The sequence below is a fragment of the Musca domestica genome, unplaced genomic scaffold (genome assembly GCF_030504385.1).
Source record: "Musca domestica strain aabys unplaced genomic scaffold, Musca_domestica.polishedcontigs.V.1.1 37, whole genome shotgun sequence".
Classification (NCBI taxonomy): Eukaryota; Metazoa; Arthropoda; class Insecta; order Diptera; family Muscidae; genus Musca; species Musca domestica.
The window spans coordinates 521153-540438 of record NW_026712321.1 but is presented as its reverse complement, the minus strand read 5'-3'; the positions used below and the strand labels follow the sequence as shown (position 1 = coordinate 540438).

The 19286-nt window shown below is 36.6% G+C and overlaps 2 protein-coding genes across 2 annotated transcripts; both read left to right on the top strand.

Moving 5' to 3' along the window:
* Positions 1–9243: 9243 nt before the first annotated feature.
* LOC101887380 (pickpocket protein 28-like) lies at positions 9244–10974 on the top strand. The gene is made up of 2 exons (XM_005176820.1): positions 9244–9631; positions 9698–10974. The coding sequence occupies exons 1-2, from the start codon at positions 9244–9246 to the stop codon at positions 10972–10974; spliced, it is 1665 nt and encodes a 554-aa protein (XP_005176877.1).
* An 857-nt stretch (positions 10975–11831) lies between these two features.
* On the top strand, positions 11832–17596 carry LOC101887551 (pickpocket protein 28-like). Its single transcript, XM_005176821.3, has 2 exons — positions 11832–12222; positions 16198–17596. Exons 1-2 carry the CDS (start codon positions 11832–11834, stop codon positions 17490–17492), a joined length of 1686 nt encoding a protein of 561 aa, XP_005176878.1. The 3' UTR covers positions 17493–17596.
* Positions 17597–19286: the final 1690 nt, after the last annotated feature.

Genomic DNA, 19286 nt, shown 5'->3' with positions numbered 1-19286 from the left:
AAATCTTTGTAAGCTTCCAACGTCAAGTCTCCTCCCGGACACATGGAATAGGTGTTAACTGTTTGTTTTTGTTGTTGTTTTTGTTTTTTTTTCTTAAAGCAAGGAACACCAACACCGGAGTTGACAAAAATAACATGGATAATTTGTGAAAACACAAGTATGAGCATTAAATAGCGGCTCCATTAGGTGCCGAGCCTCCACCTCCTTCCTCATTCTTCTCCCCACCAGAAGTTCTGCTTGTATTCTCAATTCCATAAATGGCATATTTTATTTGATGGCCAAAGCAAAAAGAGACGACTTCAACACATCTGACAGTTGCAACCATAAGTTATGATGGATTGTTTATGAGCTCTCGCCAAAGCTGGCAGGCTGCTGGTTGGCAGACTTCTGCTACTACTTTTTTTGTGTAAATGGCCTGATCACACTTAATGTCCGGACGACTATTCAAAAGATATCATTATGAATTAATAAATATTTATAAATTTCAGACGACGACAACAACAACAAAAACAATCATCATTAGTTATTAATAACTGACGCAGTGATCAGTTCAGTTAGTCACCAGACGACAATCGACAGACATCTTCCTGGCCAGTCAGCCTGTCTACTGTCTGTCTGGTAGATCATTGCGCCGAGATAAGATGCAAGATGTTGTTGTTTATATGGAAGCTCATAAATTACACAATAAGTTTTGGGTTCAAAGTCAGGTAAAACCTGTAGTGAAATGAAAAGTCTTTTGCCAAGGAAAACAAGTTGGGGAAATGAAGTACTTTTTTCGAAATTGAAGGGAAATTCGCAGGTCAGATCGCAGGTTCATTCTAATAAGTAATAATCTTTAAAAGACAATCCAATCATTTTTCAAAAAATAAAAAAAAAAAATATTCGCAAATACTCAGAAATTACGTTGGGCGCCACTTATGTTCATAATGCATATGTTTGGTGTGTGGTCAACGTTGGTCGCCATTTCTAAGAATCATCAATTGTCTCAAATACCCAAGGACCTAGCTTATTCCCAAAACTTCAAAATTTACGTTAGGCGCCAAACATGCTCACAATGTATTTTTTAGTGTGGGGTCAACGTTGGGCGCCATTTTTTTCCGAATAACTTGGTGTCTCAAAGACGCAAAATTAATGATTTTTCCAGGCTCTCCCAACGACCTGGTTATATTGAAAACAATTTTCTTGCCTCTTCCAAAGGCATGTATTTTCCAAAGGAATTATTCTCTGATCTACTAAAGCCGAAGATTACGTTAATATTTTTTCCAGACTCTCTTAAAATCGTAGATATATAAATTTAATTAATTTTTCTAGGTCCTGCCAAAGTCGTGGATTTTTTAAATAAATTTTCTTGGCCATACCAAAGACGTGGATTTGTTAATTTATTTTTCGAGTTCCTAACAAAAAACGTGGATTTTTTGAATTAATTTTTCGAGGTCCTACCAAAAAACGTGGATTTTTTTAATTAATTTTTCGAGGTCCTACCAAAGACATTGATTTTTTAAATTAATTTTTGTAGGACCTACCAAAGACGTGGATTTTTTAAATAAATTTTTCTAGGTCCCACCAAAGACATAAATTTTTTAAATTAATTTTTCTAGATCCTACCAAAGGCATAAATTTTTTAAATGAATTTTTCTAAGTCCTACCAAAGACGTGGATTTTTTAAATTAGTTTTTCTAGGTCCTACCAAAGACGTAGATTTTTTAAATTAATTTTTCTGAGTCCTAACAAGACGTGGATTTCTTAAATTAATTTTTCTAGGTCCTTCAAAGAAGTGGATTGTTTAAATTAATTTTTCTAGGTCCTTCCAAAGAAGTGGATTGTTTAAATTAATTTTTCTAGATCCTACCAAAGAAGTGGATTTTTAAAATTAATTTTTCTGGGTCCCACCGACAACGCGGATTTTTTAAATTAATTTTTCCTGGCTTTCCCACCAAAAACGTGGATTTTTAAAATTAATTTTTCTAGGTCCCACCAAAGACGAGTATTTTTTTAAATGAATTTTTCTAGGTCCTGCCAAAGTCGTGGATTTTTTAAATTAATTTTTCTAGGTCCTACCATAGTCGTGGATTTTTTAAAATTAATTTTTCTAGGTCCTACCAAAGACGTGGATGTTTTAAATTAATTTTTCTAGGTCCTACCAAAGACGTGGATTTTTTAAATTAATTCTTCTAGCCCCCAAAAAAGACATGGATTTTTTAAATTAATTTTTCTAGGTCCTACCAATAACGTGGATTTTTTTAAATTATTTTATCTAGGTCCTACCAAAGACGTGAATTTTTTAAATTAATTTTTCTAGGTCCTACCAAAGACGTGGATTTTTGAAATTAATTTTTCTAGGTCCTACCAAAGTTGTGGACTTTTTAAATTAATTTTTCTAGATCCTACCAAAGACGTAGATTTTTTCAATTAATTTTTCTAGGTCCTACCAAAGACGTGGATTTTTTAAATTAATTTTTCTAGGTCCTACCAAAGATGTGGATTTTTTTAAAATAATTTTTCTAGGTCTTACCAAAGACGTAGATTTTTGAAATTAATTTTTCTAGGTCCTACCAGAGACTTGGATTTTTAAAATTATTTTTTCTAGGTCCTACCAAAAACGTGGATTTTTAAAATTATTTTTTCTAGGCCCTACCAAAGACGTGGATTTTTAAAATTATTTTTTTCTAGGTCCTACCAAAGACGTGGATTTTTAAAATTATTTTTTTCTAGGTCCTACCAAAGACGTGGATTTTTTAAAATTAATTTTTCTAGGTCCTTCCATAGACTTGGATTTTTAAAATTAAATTTTCTAGGTCCTACCAAAGATGTGGATTTTTTCAATTAATTTTTCTAGGTCCTACAAAAGGATTTTTGTAAATAAATGTATCCGATCTTTTTGTGTAAGCAATATAAAAGCAGTAGAATCATTCGAATTTTATTAAATAGATATATATCTATTAATGCTTGGGCGCCACATTATAATATTTTTACCCAAAAGAAAAATTGTTCAACTTTGAGGCTCTCCTAAGAGCAAACATTTTTTTAACGAATTTTTCTAGGCTCTCCCAAAAAAAAACGAGATTAAGGTACCTTTTCAATTCATTCATTTGCATAATGAGGTGTAATAACGCACTCACATCCTTCGTTTCTTGTCACTCGTATCGCCTTAAAGGACTTCATTTACATGTTTATCTGCCTTCTTTTTGTCTTCCTTTGTACGTTCGATAAGTGTTTCAACGCCCTATCACTTTCGCCCTATTCCCTTTCTTCCTGTCACTTCCTATGGCCGCAATATATCAATTTGGCGGAGGGGGGTTTCTTCGACAAAGAAACATATTTACAAGCAGTTGTGTGTCCGTGTGTGTTTTGCCTTTTAGCTTTGGTAATTAATTTCAATTTTTTCGCCGTTTCATTTTTGTAACTCTCTTCGTACGTCCCTAATATGATTAACAACTTGTCTGGGGCAGGAGAGTGACTGCAACTCTTTCGTTTCCACCCCTTGCCTTGGGATAATGGCATGACAATGGGTGATTTCGACACAGCACGGTGGTGGCTGGTATTGATCAAGGTAGTCCTTTTTTCCAGGTTGAGAGGAAAAGGGGTTTGCGCTTCGCCCTTTTTTGGAAGTGTTACTTAAATTTATTTATTTTTTTCCTTTCAATCCAAAATTCTATCACTTTTGTTTGGATAATAAACTTGTATTCCACCAATTAATGTTTTTGTGTATGTGAAAATGTGGTCATATGTTCGTTCAACTTCCAGGGGCCTTTTTCCCCCTTCAACGTCACTCTCTCTCTCTCTCTCCCCCTGTCGGGTATAGGCATATGTATGGCCATTGTGTGTTCATTGTGTTGCGAACAACGACTCATACATCATTTTAGGACAGAAATGTAAAACATTTGCATTGTTTCCGTAATTTGCCTACATTGTTTTGTATAATTTTACAACATTTCAATATTTCCGAATTCGTTTCTGCAATTATGTACTCTCATTCATAAGATGTGTCAGATGGGCATTAATCATGGGAGGTATTCCATATTTGGATGAATATATGAATTTGACAGTTGTTCAATATTCACAAGACTTTTGAGAGGTCTTCTTTAGCTAAAAGAACTCTTGAGAAAAAATTAGACCCTAGGACGACTGGATTTTTATATAAAAATCATTAGACCGTAAAAATGAAAAAATCACTTCACACTGAAGAACTTTATCTTGGGAAAAACATTCCTCAGGACTAAGGATTTTTTTCTCTATAGGAAAGGATTGTTCTCAGCTCTCAGGCAGTATTTTACTAAAAGAAAAGACCCATTTGGCAAGGGAAAAACAGTCCTGTCCTCTGATATTATCTACTAAAGAAAAAAACCTCACCGCAGAAAAGAAAAACAATCCTCCATAGAAAAACAATCCTAAGTACGAAGGAACCTCCTTGTATTGAAGAATTTTTCAAATTCACAGATTTAAAGCAGTAGAGTCATTGGAATTTTGAGCAAATTATTTAGGATTATTTAAATAAGTTGTCGTAGGATGAAAATAAGTTTCTACCTATCGATGAGGTTTTTTACGTGGCGTTTCTAAATACCAAAAATTTACCTTGGGTGAGCTAGTAATACTTCTAAAGAGTTAGTGAACCTTTGGTGAGCTAGTGAACTTATGGTGAGCTAGTGAAATATTCTGGTGAGTTTGTATACCTCTAGTGGGCTTGTGAACCCCTGGTGAGCTCGTCAACCATTGGTGAGCTAGTGAACCATTGGTGAGCTAGTGAACCTCTGGTGAGCTTGTGAACCTCTGGTGAGCTTGTGAACCTCTGGTGAGCTACTGATCCTGTGGTGAACCGCTATTGAGCTTGTGAAGCGCTGGTGAGCTAGTGAACCTCTGGTAAGCTAGTGAACCTCTGGTAAGCTAGTGAACCTCTGGTGAGCTGGTGAACCTCTGGTGAGCTAGTGAACCTCTGGTGAGCTGGTGAACCTCTGGTGAGCTAGTGAACCTCTGGTGAGCTGGTGAACCTCTGGTGAGCTAGTGAACCTCTGGTGAGCTGGTGAACCTCTGGTGAGCTAGTGAACCTCTGGTGAGCTGGTGAACCTCTGGTGAGCTAGTGAACCTCTGGTGTGCTGGTGAACCTCTGGTGAGCTGGTGAACCTCTGGTGAGCTAGTGAACCTCTGGTGAGCTGGTGAACCTCTGGTGAGCTAGTGAACCTCTGGTAAGCTAGTGAACCTCTGGTGAGCTAGTGAACCTCTAGTAAGCTAGTGAACCTCTGGTGAGCTAGTGAACCTCTGGTGAGCTGGTGAACCTCTGGTGAGCTAGTGAACCTCTGGTGAGCTGGTGAACCTCTGGTGAGCTAGTGAACCTCTGGTAAGCTAGTGAACCTCTGGTGAGCTAGTGAACCTCTGGTAAGCTAGTGAACCTCTGGTGAGCTGGTGAACCTGGCTGGTGAGCTAGTGAACCACTGGTGAGCTAGTGAATCTCTGGTGAGCTAGTGAACGTCTGGTGAGCTAGTGAACCTCTGGTGAGCTGGTGAACCTCTGGTGAGCTAGTGAACCTCTGGTGAGCTGGTGAACCTCTGGTGAGCTAGTGAACCTCTGGTGTGCTGGTGAACCTCTGGTGAGCTGGTGAACCTCTGGTGAGCTAGTGAACCTCTGGTGAGCTGGTGAACCTCTGGTGAGCTAGTGAACCTCTGGTAAGCTAGTGAACCTCTGGTGAGCTAGTGAACCTCTGGTAAGCTAGTGAACCTCTGGTGAGCTAGTGAACCTCTGGTGAGCTAGTAAACCTCTGGTGAGCTGGTGAACCTCTGGTGAGCTGGTGAACCTCTGGTGAGCTAGTGAACCTCTGGTAAGCTAGTGAACCTCTGGTGAGCTAGTGAACCTCTGGTAAGCTAGTGAACCTCTGGTGAGCTAATGAACATCTGGTGAGCTAGTGAACCTCTGGTAAGCTAGTGAACCTCTGGTAAGCTAGTGAACCTCTGGTGAGCTGGTGAACCTCTGGTGAGCTAGTGAACCTCTGGTGAGCTGGTGAACCTCTGGTGAGCTAGTGAACCTCTGGTGAGCTGGTGAACCTCTGGTGAGCTGGTGAACCTCTGGTGAGCTAGTGAACCTCTGGTGAGCTGGTGAACCTCTGGTGAGCTAGTGAACCTCTGGTGAGCTGGTGAACCTCTGGTGAGCTAGTGAACCTCTGGTAAGCTAGTGAATCTCTGGTGAGCTGGAGAACCTCTGGAGAGCTGGTGAACTACTGGTGAGCTGGTGAATCACTAGTGAACCTCTGGTGAGCTAGTGAACTTCTGGTGAGTTTGTGAAGCGCTGGAGAGCTAGTGAACCTCTGGGAGCTAGTCAAGCTCTGCTGAGCTAGTGAAAGATTCTGGTAAGTTTGTGTACAACTGCTATAAACTAACTTTACTGCTGTATGTAAACTTATGGTGAGCTATTCAACCTCTGATGAGCTAGTGAACCGCTGGTGATCCTCTGTGGAGCTTGTGAAGCGCTGGTGAACCTCTGGTGAGCTAGTAAACCTCTTGTGAGCTAGTGAATTTTTCGAGATCTAGTAAATCTATGGTGAGAAAGTAAACCTCTGATGATCTGGTGATCCTCTGATGATCTAGTGATGTTTGGTGAGCTAGAGAACCTGTGATTAGTCAGTAAACTTCTGGTGAGCCAGAGAATGCCACTTGAGCTAGAGAATCTATATTGAACTAGTGAACCTCTGGCATGCTGATAAATGTCTTGTGAGATAGTAAACTTGTGACGAGCCAGAGATAGTCATGGGGATTTTTTTCAAGTATCGAGCAAATAGTTTTGGAAAATTTAGAGAGGATATCTCGAGAAATTGATAACTTTCTAGATAAATTATGTGATTCCGGGAAACAATTCACTGATAGGGAATCCGCAAAAATACTGGAGAATTTGCCGTAAAATCCAAAAATATTTGTCAGCTTGGCTGAATATTATCTACCAGGGTGGAATATTATCGGGCCAAAACTATAGCTGGGTCAGAAAGAGGTTTCAGTACAGAAGACTGTCTGTAGATGCTAATATTGCCTTTACAAAGAGGTTGCAGATATTGAACGCCAAGGTTCAACGAGAATTACAATTGAAGGGTGATGTGAATGAATATAAATGCAATGGCATACTCAAGTTCGCATTGGTGGCTCTTGAGGAGAGAGAGAGAGACTCTCACTGCATGAGTTCATGCAAATCTCAATGTACATTTTTTGGATGATGAAGTAAAACTGCTTTCGTAAAAGATGGCTTTTTCGGAGAATGCTCTTCGAGTAGCTGAGAGCAAACGATATAAGTTGTCTGCGGAAATAATAAAAAATTCAAAAATTAGTAGTAGTAGACCCCATTACTAAAGTCAAAATTCTTGGTCGATGAACAAGAATCAAATCCTAGAGACTAACAAGGACTGGTGTCAACCACTGCAGATTCCAAGTGGGAAAACACAGAAGTCGAAAATAAACTGTTCGCCTACAAGATGAAGACGAAAAAGGATGACCATCTGCTTTCCTGGAATAATAAGATGCTGAATGAAGCTCAAGTTGTTAGGAAGATGAAGATGTCTAGTGGAAGTGGTGTAGCGAGAAAAAGACTGGACGGAGGGACAGGAAATTGTGAACGCTTGTAACGCTAATACGATAAACTTTTCAAGGTCAGATGCTACTGCCAGAGAAGCATGATATCTCTGGCCACAAAAAGGAATTCAGCCTGAAAATTGAAGCCAAGGCAGACAAAGGAGGTGGGACCGACTGGAAAGATGGAGGAACTTTTTGGACGCTATAAATAAACTTCCTGACGGATATTTGAAAATGTTTTTAGAACAATAGAGAGAAAGAGAGAGATTAGCGAGGCTACTTAGTATAGAAGAGGGATATATCTCGTTAAACAGGGATCTCTTTAAAATATTCCACATTAAGTAGGATAAGAAAATGTGGTGAGCAGAACTTCAAGTCTTTTATAGATCCCGGTTTTCAGCCTCCGTTCCAGTCACATTTTTGTTTGACTTTTATTTCTCGTTAAATTTTATTATTTTTTTTCTTTTAAAGCAGTAGATTCATTCGAATTTTTATAAATTGTAGCAAAACTTCTGAGTATCTCCAAAGAGATCTGAGGATATTGAAGTCAGTAATGTCCTTGAATCTAGGAATATGGATGATGGCCTCCGTTTAAAATCCATTTTCTCTTGGTTTCTCTTAAAAATTACCCTTAAAAAATTGACTAGATCTTTCGGTAGGAGAAATCTTTCAGATTTTAAAGCAGTAGATTCATTCGAATTTTTATAAATTGCAGCAAAATTTCTGAGTGTATCCAAAGTGATCTATATATAATGAAGTCAGTAGTATCGTTGAATCTAGGTATCTGGATTATAGCCTCCGTTTAACATCCATTTTTAATGGTTTCTCTTAAATTTTCCTTCAACATTTTTTAGGTTTTTGGGCAGCGAAAACTTTTTAGTTTTTAAAGCAGTAGATTCATTCGAATTTTTATAAACTATCCGAAACTTACCGAATACCTCCAAGTGATTTATAAATTGATATAAAACTTCTATAGCAAGTTTTTTGTTGAGGACTTTCGGAGAAGAACTTATGTTTATGGCAAACGTTTTCCTTGAATTCTGAACGCTGGAACGATAAACTACCCAAGGTCTGTAAGATGGCACTGCCAGAAAAAATGACATCATTGGCCACTGAAAAGAATTCAGCCTGAAAATTGAAGCCAAATTAACTAGGTTTCCGAGCAGCGGATTTTTTTTAGTTTTTAAAGCAGTAGATTCATTCGAATTTTTATAAACTATCCGAAACTTACCGAATATCTCCAAGTGATTTAAGAATTGATATAAAACTTCTATGGCAAATTTTTTGTTGAGAACTTTCGGAGAAGGACTTCTCTTTATGGAAAACTTTCATTGAGATTTGTTTTCTAGGCATAATCGGATTTTTTACCCCAAGTATTGAATTTATCCCATTAATTTCCATAATATGACAAAATCTCCTTAATTTCTTTCTAAAAAAAATAATAAATTATTTTAAGGCTAGAAATGTTGAAAAGAACACGTCATCCTTGGGCTATTGATGGCTGGAATGGGTGTCCATTATTTTCCCATAGACATTGTAGTTTAATTGCCGGTCAGCTAAGATTTAGTAGGCCCAATGAGAGTCATAAAAAACCATGGCCATGAAATCATTCGAACGATGATGGCACAAACATTTTTGGCTTATTTTAAAAAAGGCAACGTGAAAGCTAAGTCGACGGAGAAAAACAAATTTTTCCATTCAAATGGCTTGTCCTGCCAGTAATCTCGAGGATATCTCCTCAATGGATTTGGAGGAAATTCCGGCGGCCAAAGACAAGACATCTGAGACGCTCGATAAGAAATCACTTAGCCTAAGTCTCAAAGAAATCTATGAAGAATTTTGTTCGAATACTTCCATACATGGCTTCCAGTATTTTGGTCAAAGACGTCAGAGAAAAGAGGTTGGATTCTGGATTATTGTCTTCATTATAACCATCTACTTGTGCACTTCGATTATTGTGAAAATCTATATGAAATGGTGTGAAACGCCGGTAATTGTGAGCTTTTCGGAAAAATCAACACCCATTTGGAGTATTCCATTTCCGGCCATAACCATTTGTCCGGAGACGAAGAGGGCACTGAAGGAGAAGGGTGAGTAGAAGATAATTTTAATTATTCTTATTTTTATTATTGAAAATAATTCGATTTCCCTTGCAGACAAGGATTATGGCCATTTGCTGGCTAGTCTCCAAAGCTATGCAGCCGCAGGACAAACCTTAAGCTCCAACTTCTCCCTGAAAGAGCTACATGAAACCTTGACCCTAATGCATATATGTCGCTCCGAAATTGATCAATTTTATGAAATACCCAAACTCAATCTCGAACCCTTTGATTATTTCGAAACCATGGATGGGATGTTACCTCCCATGGCAAGCTATTTGGTTTTGTGCAAATGGTTTGGCAAATTCGAAAATTGCCAAAATTTGTTTAGCAAAGTTTATACAGATGGCGGTATTTGCTATACATTTAATAGCTTGAAGGCTCAGGACTTATTTCGATCCGAGGTGGTGCAACATCAAATTTCCGAAAAAGAACGGAATGATTCCAGAATATTAAATTGGTCCCTGGAGGAGGGCTATGCCTCAGATGTGGATTTGTTGACCTATCCAGCGCGAGTTTTAAGTTCCGGCTCCGATGCTGGATTTCAAATATATCTACAAAGTTTTCCCCAGGAGTTGGATTACACCTGCAACGGAGCGGTCCAGGGCTTTAAAATTTTGCTACACTCCCCTGATGCCACACCCTCGGTGGCCAAGCATTTTGTGCGCATCTCCGGGGATAAAGAAATCCTTATTGCCGTGAAACCCAAAATGATAATAACTTCCAAGGATATCTCCGCCTATGACCCGGATAGAAGGAGGTGCTTTTTGAACAAGGAAAGACAATTGCGATTCTATAAAGTCTATAGCCAGGATAACTGTGAAAGGGAGTGCCTAAGTAATTTCACTTACTCCCAATGTGGTTGTGTGCGTTTCTCTATGCCACGTTTCCCGGAAATGGAGATATGCGGAGAGGATAAAATCAAGTGTTATCGCAAGGCCAAGGAACAATTGAGGCTGCAACAATTTTCCGAGGGCCTTAAGAAAGCCAATGGTCCTTCTATGGCTGATTGTAATTGTATGCCGGCTTGTACCTCTCTGGACTATGATACGGAAATATCGGAGGGAATTTTTGATGTTGAAAGTACCCAAAGGGCGTTCAATGTCACCAATTTGTTTACGGGCAAGGTATCGCTGGTGGAAATCTATTTTAAAGAAAATCAATTTATTACTTCGAGACGCTCGGAGCTGTATGGGGTCTCTGATTTATTGGCAAATTTTGGTGGTGTATTTGGTCTATTTATGGGTATATCTATACTAAGTGTTGTGGAGTTGTTTTATCATTGCACCTTGCGTTTGTGGTCCAACATGACCCTGTCGAGTAGGGTGAATTAGATTTTTAAGGATAGGTTTTTTTGGATTGAAAAATTAATAAAAAATTGGGAAAGTAATGAATTAATGTTTTCTCTTGGAAGGAATTCTTCAGGTTCAGATATCTATTTTTATCCACAGAAAAGGAAATGAGGATTAATTGTTTCCACAGTTCTATAGAAAAAAATTCAGTTCTCAGGTCTGGGGAATTTTATTATTTTTTCTGTGGATAACAATTTTCTTTCTAAGGAAACAAAATTGGTTTCCAAGAACTGAAGATATTTTTCCAGAATCAGCTATATTGAAAAAATTACATTACATATTTCTGGAGCATTATAAAAGCAGTAGAGTCATTCGAATAATATAATAAATATACATACCAATGCTTGGGCGCCACATTATAAAATTGTTTTTTTTTTTTACTTTTTCAGCACCCTATTGGTTCTACAACGCATTCAATGAATATGGTTTCCCAAAACTCCTTAGTCTTATTTCCTTTAAAGATATTGCGAGCAATTTTGCCAGCAAAATTTCAGTCTCTTTAATGCCTACATATTCCGGTGCATCCAAACTTTGAGGCAAATAGCAAATGGTTGTTTTTCGGTACAAAAATGTGCAATTTTTTTGCCTAACTGCATCAAGAAAAATGTCATTTGACATCCTTGGTGGTAGACATTCTAATTAACACGTGGATGACTCAGGGCAACCATTAGGCATGAAATAATATCATTAAGTACACTTATACCCTATATAGCTTCGTTAGCTATCAACACTTGAGGATGCATGTGGATAAAGCTGGTAAATCGAGGCATTGGTGTATTTCAAAACTATAAAATAGCCAAGAATATTTAATAGCACTTTTAGTTTGAGACGACAGCAACATGAAAGCAAGTTCACAACGGCGAAAGGAGACCACGGATGCAACAGGTTCCCATGACGCGGTCATAGCTCCAGAACCATCGCCAGGGATTAAGGAGAGAAAATCTCTAAAGAAAAACCTGAAAGAAATCTATGAAGAATTCTGTTCCAACACCTCGATACATGGCTTCCAGTATTTTGGCCAGCAACGTCCTCGCAGTGAAATCATATTTTGGATTATCGTCATTATTGTTACTCTCTTCTGTTGCATTTCCATTATTGTGAAGGTCTACGTGAAATGGCATGAAACTCCAGAGATTGTAACATTTTCAGAGCAGTCCACCCCGGTTTGGAATATACCCTTTCCTAGGTTGACTATATGTCCGGAGACCAAGAGGGCATTGAAAAAGAATGGTAAGTATTTTAGAGAAAATTATTTCTCTGAAAAAATTACGCTTCAAAAACTGAAAAAATTTTTCTATTGAAAAATTAAATTTTCGGAACTTAGAACCTTTCACTGTTATCTGGAGTAGATTTAAAGCAGTAGAGTCATTCGAGTGTTTTTCAAATTTTATTAGAACATTTTTTGAAGCAAAAAATTAAAGCTCAGTAACGAAGATTAAATCCAAGAACTGGGGTGTATTTTTTCCTTAGGAAAAATTTAGGCCTCTGGCCTAGAAAAATCTCTTTCTTTTACATGAAAGCCTCCAACCGAGGGTTTCTCTATAGGACCAAATAATAACTCAGGAATAAGATAGGAATTATATTTTCTATTAAAAAATATAGAGAAGCCTTAGCGACTGAAGATTATTTTTGTTGGTTTGTTTTCTTCTAAAGCAGTAGAATCATTCGAATCTTATTCAAACTTTAATAAGTATTTCTAGTAAAAAATTAAATTTCAGGGCACGGGATTAAAATGGTGAACTAAGAAGTTTTTTGGATAGGAAAAAATCAAGCTTCTAGGTTAGGAATTATTTCCTAATTAAATGCTATTGAGAAATCAAACGTCTGAGGAGATATAAATTACCCTGAGTATTTTTAAAGCAGTGGAGTCATTCGAATCTTATTCAAAATTTATTAGGTATTTCTAGTAAAAAATCAATATTTATCTCTTATAATATTTCTCTTCTTTAAATATTTCTTCGGAAACTAGGAAGTTTTCCTCATAGACAACTATAATTACTCAGGACTCGAAGAACTTTATTTCAATTGAATAATCAAACGTCTGAGCGGATTTAAATTACCCTGAGCACTTTTAAAGCAGTAGAGTCATTCGAATTTTTTAAGCAGTGGAGTCATTCGAATCCTATTCAAAATTAAATACATAGGTATTCTAGTAAAAAAATAAACTTAAGGACCCGGGATTAAAATCATGAACTAAGGATTTTTTTTGGGTTAGGAAAAAAATTAAACATCTGGATGAGAAATTATTTTCTCTTTAAATATTTCTTGGGAAACTGGGAAGTTTTCCCATAGACAACACTCAGGACCCGCAGAACTTTATTTCTATTGAGAGATCAAACGTCTGAGGAGATATAATTTACCCTGAGCACTTTTAAAGCAGTAGAGTCATTCGAATCTTATTCAAAATTTAATAGGTATTTCTAGTAAAAAATTAAACTTCGGGGCACGGTAAAAAAATCTTAAACTGAGGATTTTTTTGGATTAGGAAAAAATCAAACTTCTGGACGGGAAATTATTTTCTCTTTAAATATTTCTTCGGAAACTGGGAAGTTTTCCTCATAGATAACTATAATTACTCAGGACCCGAAGAACTTTATTTCTATTGAATAATCAAACATCTGAGGGGATTTGAATTACCCTGAGCACTTTTAAAGCAGTAGAGACATTCGAATCTAATTCAAAATTTAAAAGGTATTTCTAGTAAAAATTCAAACTTTAGGGTTCGGCATTAAAATCATGAATTAAGGATTTTTTGGGTTAGGAAAAAAATCAAACTTCTGGATAAGAAATTATTTTCTCTTTAAATATTTCTTCGGAAACTGGGAATTTTCCCCCCATAGACATGTATATTTACTCAGGACCCCAAGAACTTTATTTCTATTGAAAAATCAAACGTCTGAGCGGATTTAAATTATCCTGAGCACTTTTAAAGCAGTAGAGTCATTCGAATCTTTTTTAAAATTTGAAAGGTTTTTCTAGTATAAATTTAAACTTCGGGGCACGGGATTAAAATCGTAAATTGAGTATTTTTTTGGGTTAGAAAAAAAATCAAACTTCTGGATAAGAAATAATTTTCTCTTTAAATATTTCTTCAGAGACTGGGAAGTTTTTGCTAAAGCCAAGTATAATTACACAGGAGCCGAAGAATTTTATTTATATTGAATATTCAAACGTCTGAGGGGATTTAAATTACCCTGAGCACTTTTAAAGCAGTAGAGTCATTCGAATCTTTTTTAAAATTTGATAGTTTTTTCTAGTAAAAATTTAAACTTCGGGGCACGGTATTAAAATCGTAAACTGAGGATTTTTTTTGGGTTAGGAAGAAAATCAAACTTCTGGATAAGAAATTATTTTCTTTTTTAATATCTCTTCGGGAACTGAAAAGTTTTTCCCATAGACAACTATAAGTACTCAGGTACCGAAGAACTTTACTTCTATTGAAAAATCAAACGTCTGAGGAGATATAATTTACGCTGAGATTTTTAAAGCAGTAGCATCATTCGAATCTTATTCAAAATTTAATAGGTATTTCTAGTAAAAAATTAAACTTTTGAGCCCGGGATTAAAATCATGAACTAAGGATTTTTGGTTTAGAAAAAAAAAAATCGAACTTCTGAATAAGAAATTATTTTCTCTTTAAATATCTCTCCGGGAACTGAAAAGTATTTCCCATAGACAACTATGATTACTCAGGAGCCGAAGAACTTTATTTCTATTTAATAATCAAATGTCTCAGGGGATTTAATTTACCCATAGCATTTTTAAAGCAGTAGAATCATTTGAATTTTATTCAAAATTTAATAGGTATTTCTAGTAAAAAATTAAACTTTGTTCGGTTTCGGGATTAAAATCATGAACTAAGGAATTTTTGGATTAGGAAAAAAACAAACATCTGTATAAGAAATTATTTTCTCTTTAAATATCTCTTCGGGAACTGAAAATTTTTTCCATAGACCACTATAAGTACTTAGGTACCGAAGAACTTTACTTCTATTGAAAAATTAAACGTCTGAGGGGATTTAAATTACCCAGAGCACTTTTAAAGCAGTAGAGACATTCGAATCTTTTTTAAAATTTGATAGGTTTTTCTAGTAAAAAATCAAATTTCGGGGCACGGGATTAAAATCGTAAACCGAGGATTTTTTTTGGGTTGGGGAAAAAATCAAACTTCGGGATAAGAAATTATTTTCTCTTTAAATATCTCTTCGGGAACTGAAAAGTTTTTTCCCATAGACAACTATAAGTACTCAGGGCCCGAAGAACTTTATTTCTATTGAGAAATCAAACGTCTGATGGGATTTAAATTACCCTGAGCACTTTTAAAGCAGAAGAATCATTCGAATTTTATTCAAAATTTAATAGGTATTTCTAGTAAAAAAATCAAATTTCGGGGCACGGGATTAAAATCGTAAACCGAGGATTTTTTTTGGGTTAGGAAAAAAATAGAACTTATGGATAAGAAATTATTTTTTCTTTAAATGTCTCTTCGGGAACTGGGAAGTGTTTCCCATATACAACTATAATTACTCCGGACCCGAATAACTTTATTTCTATTGAATAATAAATGACTGAGGGGATTTAAATTACCCTGAGTACTTTTAAAGCAGTAGAGTCACCCGAATTTTATTCCAAATTTGATAGGTTTTTTTTTTAATAAAAATTTAAACTTCAAGGCCCGGGATTAAAATCGTGATATTTTTTTTGGGTTAGGAAGAAAGTAAAACTTCTGGATAAGAAATTATTTTCTCTTTAAATATTTCTTCGGAAAGCTGGGAAGTATTCCCATAGGCAATTATAATTACTCAGGAGCCGAAGAATTTTATTTATATTGAATATTCAAAGGTCTGAGGGGATTTACATTACCCTGAGCACTTTTAAAGCAGTAGAGTCATTCGAATCTTATTCAAAATATACTAAGTATTTTTATAGTAAAGTATTAAACCACAAAGGCCAAGATTGGAATCGTGGACTAAGAAATGTTATAGGAAACAATAAAGCTTCCGGATTAGGAATTATTTTCTATTTAAATATTTTTTTGGGAACTGAGAAGCTTTTCCCCTACACAAAAATAATAACTCAGGAGCCGAAGGACCTTATTTCTGTTGAATTATCAAACGTCTGAGGGTTTTTAATCTGCCTTGTGTATTTTTAAAGCAGTAGAGCCATTCGAATATTAATCAAAAATTCTCTTTACTTCTCTTTCAGATTCAAGCTATGTTGAGTTGGTGCAATCCTTGTATTCCTACATAGACGATGATAGCTTTCAATTTTTCCCAAACTTTACTCGTTCGGAACATGAGAATACCTTGACTTTGATGCATGTTTGTCAGACGGAGGAATTCGGTACTTTCTTCTCCAAACCAGCAGATCGGAATCCCATTGATTACTTGAAAAATCTCAACGATTTGTTACCGGGCTTTGAGAGATATTTTCTCACATGTCAATGGTTTGGCCGGAGCATGTCCTGTGAGAAATTGCTGACCAAAGTCTATACAGATGAGGGTATCTGCTATGCTTTTAATAGTCTGAAAGCCAATGATTTGTATCGTGATCAAGTTATGCGTTCTCAGATGAGAGAAGAAAGTCCGAATAAAAGTGAGGATGCGTTGGCATGGTCACTGGAAAAGGGTTATGCAGTGGACAGTGATTTTCAAACCTACCCCATGAGGGCTTTGAGTTCAGGTTCCAAAGCTGGATTTCAAATATTTCTACAAAGCTTTCCCAATGAGACGGATTTTACGTGTACCGGTCCAACACAGGGTTTCAAGATCATGCTTAACTCACCCGATGATGTACCCTCGGTGGAGAAGCATTTTGTCTGGGTGCCTATGGATAGGGACATTATGGTGGCCGTAAAACCCACAATGATTACCACCTCAGCGGATGTGAAAGCCTATCGGCCAGAGAAAAGACGTTGCTATTTCCAGCAGGATCGCCAGCTGAGATTCTATAAAATCTACACCCAGAGGAATTGTGAAAGGGAGTGTGTAACAAATTTCACCTATCACAAATGTGGCTGTGTAAAGTTTTCCATGCCACGCACTGCCGATATGCCCATATGTGGCGAGCATAAAATCCTATGTTATCAAAATGCCCGCAATACATTACTGTGGCAGCAGTTTAAAGAGGGACTCTCACATTCGAAACGGGTCAGAGGTTGCAATTGCATGCCCGGATGTACGTCGTTGGAATATGAGACGGAAATCTCCGAAGGCAGTTTTGATTTGGAAAATACTCTACGAGCTTACGATGACTATGATAGGTATTTTGAATTGTATCCTGGTGGCAGGATGTCCTTGGTGACCATTTATTTTAAGGATAATCAATTTATTACTTCACGACGTTCGGAGTTGTATGGCGTTACGGAGTTGATGGCAAATTTTGGTGGCGTTTTGGGTCTATTTATGGGTGTCTCTCTGCTGAGTGTGGTTGAGATAATGTATCATTGTTCGCTGCGTTTGTGGTCCAATGTGAGACGTGGTGAGGAGAAGGGAAATTAGAAGGGGATTGCTTTGGAAATATAAAAATAAACTATTGAAAATTGTTTTAATTTGGGAGGGTAGTCTGTCAGAATTATGGCAATGGGTCACTTTCCGAAACTGAATAGAGGATCGCAAAGTTTCTGACTCAAGAGTAAAATCTTAAAGCGGCGGTACTTCCATGCAAAATGGTTAAATTAATTCTATTTTAACATTAGTGCTAAGAACCCACTCAAATATTCCGCAAGGCATTGCTGAGAGAAACACAAATATTCTCTGACTCAGAGATTTGCAAAACTGTCGAAGAACGTACTTTGGCGTCATGGGATATACGCATATTCTCTTTTCTCTCCTCTCGGAGAATTCACCATCAAAAATCTTCGTCAACGAATTGTCAGTTGCGCTCAAACACTCTCCCTCTCAATTTAGCCATGCACATCATTGTCTGTGCCATAAATGGTGGGAGAGAAGAAAACCGAAAAACTTCTCTGAGAAGCCAGAGAAAAAAAATCACCCAGCCGAGTAAGTTTGAGTATAGAACTATAAAGAAGAATATCCGTAGAAGTAGTTTTAAAGCAGTAGAGTCATTCGAATTTTAAATTTAATTTGGCTTTTCTTCAGTGGTAAAGAAACATCGGACCTCCTTGACATATTTGTTTAACTGGAATAGGGAGAATACAACTACTTGAAAAAAAATATATAACTATTTGAAAAATATTATATTATGGATTAAAAAAAAAAAACATTTTTTCTTCAATCTGGAATATGTTGCCTACATACCGACTGGATCCTGCAAGTTAAAAAATAAAATATGGCGGAGGACAAAATTGATTTTAAATACATAACTTGCGTGAATCAATCGAAGAGACTTTGGTCAGGATCAAAAATCATTCCTCAGAAACTGTGGGTTTCTTTTTAGCGTGTCGAGTTTTAAAGCAGTAGAGTCATTTGAATGTTATCCAATTTAATTTCACTTCTCTTCGATGATACCGGAAATGAGCCCTGTGGAAATGAGCCCTACCTGCATGGTGTATAAATCAATCGACTTCAGCCGTATAGAAAATCTGCTAGAGATCTTGGTTTCCTAGAATTAAAGAAAAAATTAGTAAATTATGCTTCGTACTCCAAACTTATTCCTCGACAAAAGAAGAGGATCCTCTCCACATAGATTAGCAACTTCTCTTCTATCATCGAACTTTTGGAATACCCACCTAATGTTAGAATCCCCCTTGGATCCACAAGGTAGGAGCAGATGAGCTAAAATTGGAGGAGTAAGACTTTTTGAAATGAGAATTTAAGAAAAGTGTTTCAAAAGGTAGAACCCTCTTCATTTACCTACCAACTGGATTGCGTATGAATCAATCGAATTTAGCCGCATAGATAATTGGTTTCCTAGACATAATTGAATCCTAAGAGAAAAAAAAAATGGTTAAACAAAGTACTCGTACTCGAAACTTCCTTACGAGGATCTTCTCTACAGAGATTACCAACTTCTCTTCTATCATCGAAGGTTTGGAATACCCATTTTATATAATCCCATTCATTAGGTATCGCAATATTAAGTATAAAATCGAAGTTTTTAATAGTGGGTAAAGGTGCAATAGAGGACGTAATATTAGAATCCCTTTTTGATACACAAGGTAGGAGCAGCTGAGCCAAAATTGGAGGAGTAAAACTTTTTAACATGAGAATTTATGAAAAGTATTCCAAAAGGCAAAACCCTGCTCATTTATCTACCAACCGGATAGCATATGAATCTATCGACTTCAGCCGTATAGATAATTTGTTAGTGCTCTTGGTTTCCTAGACATAATT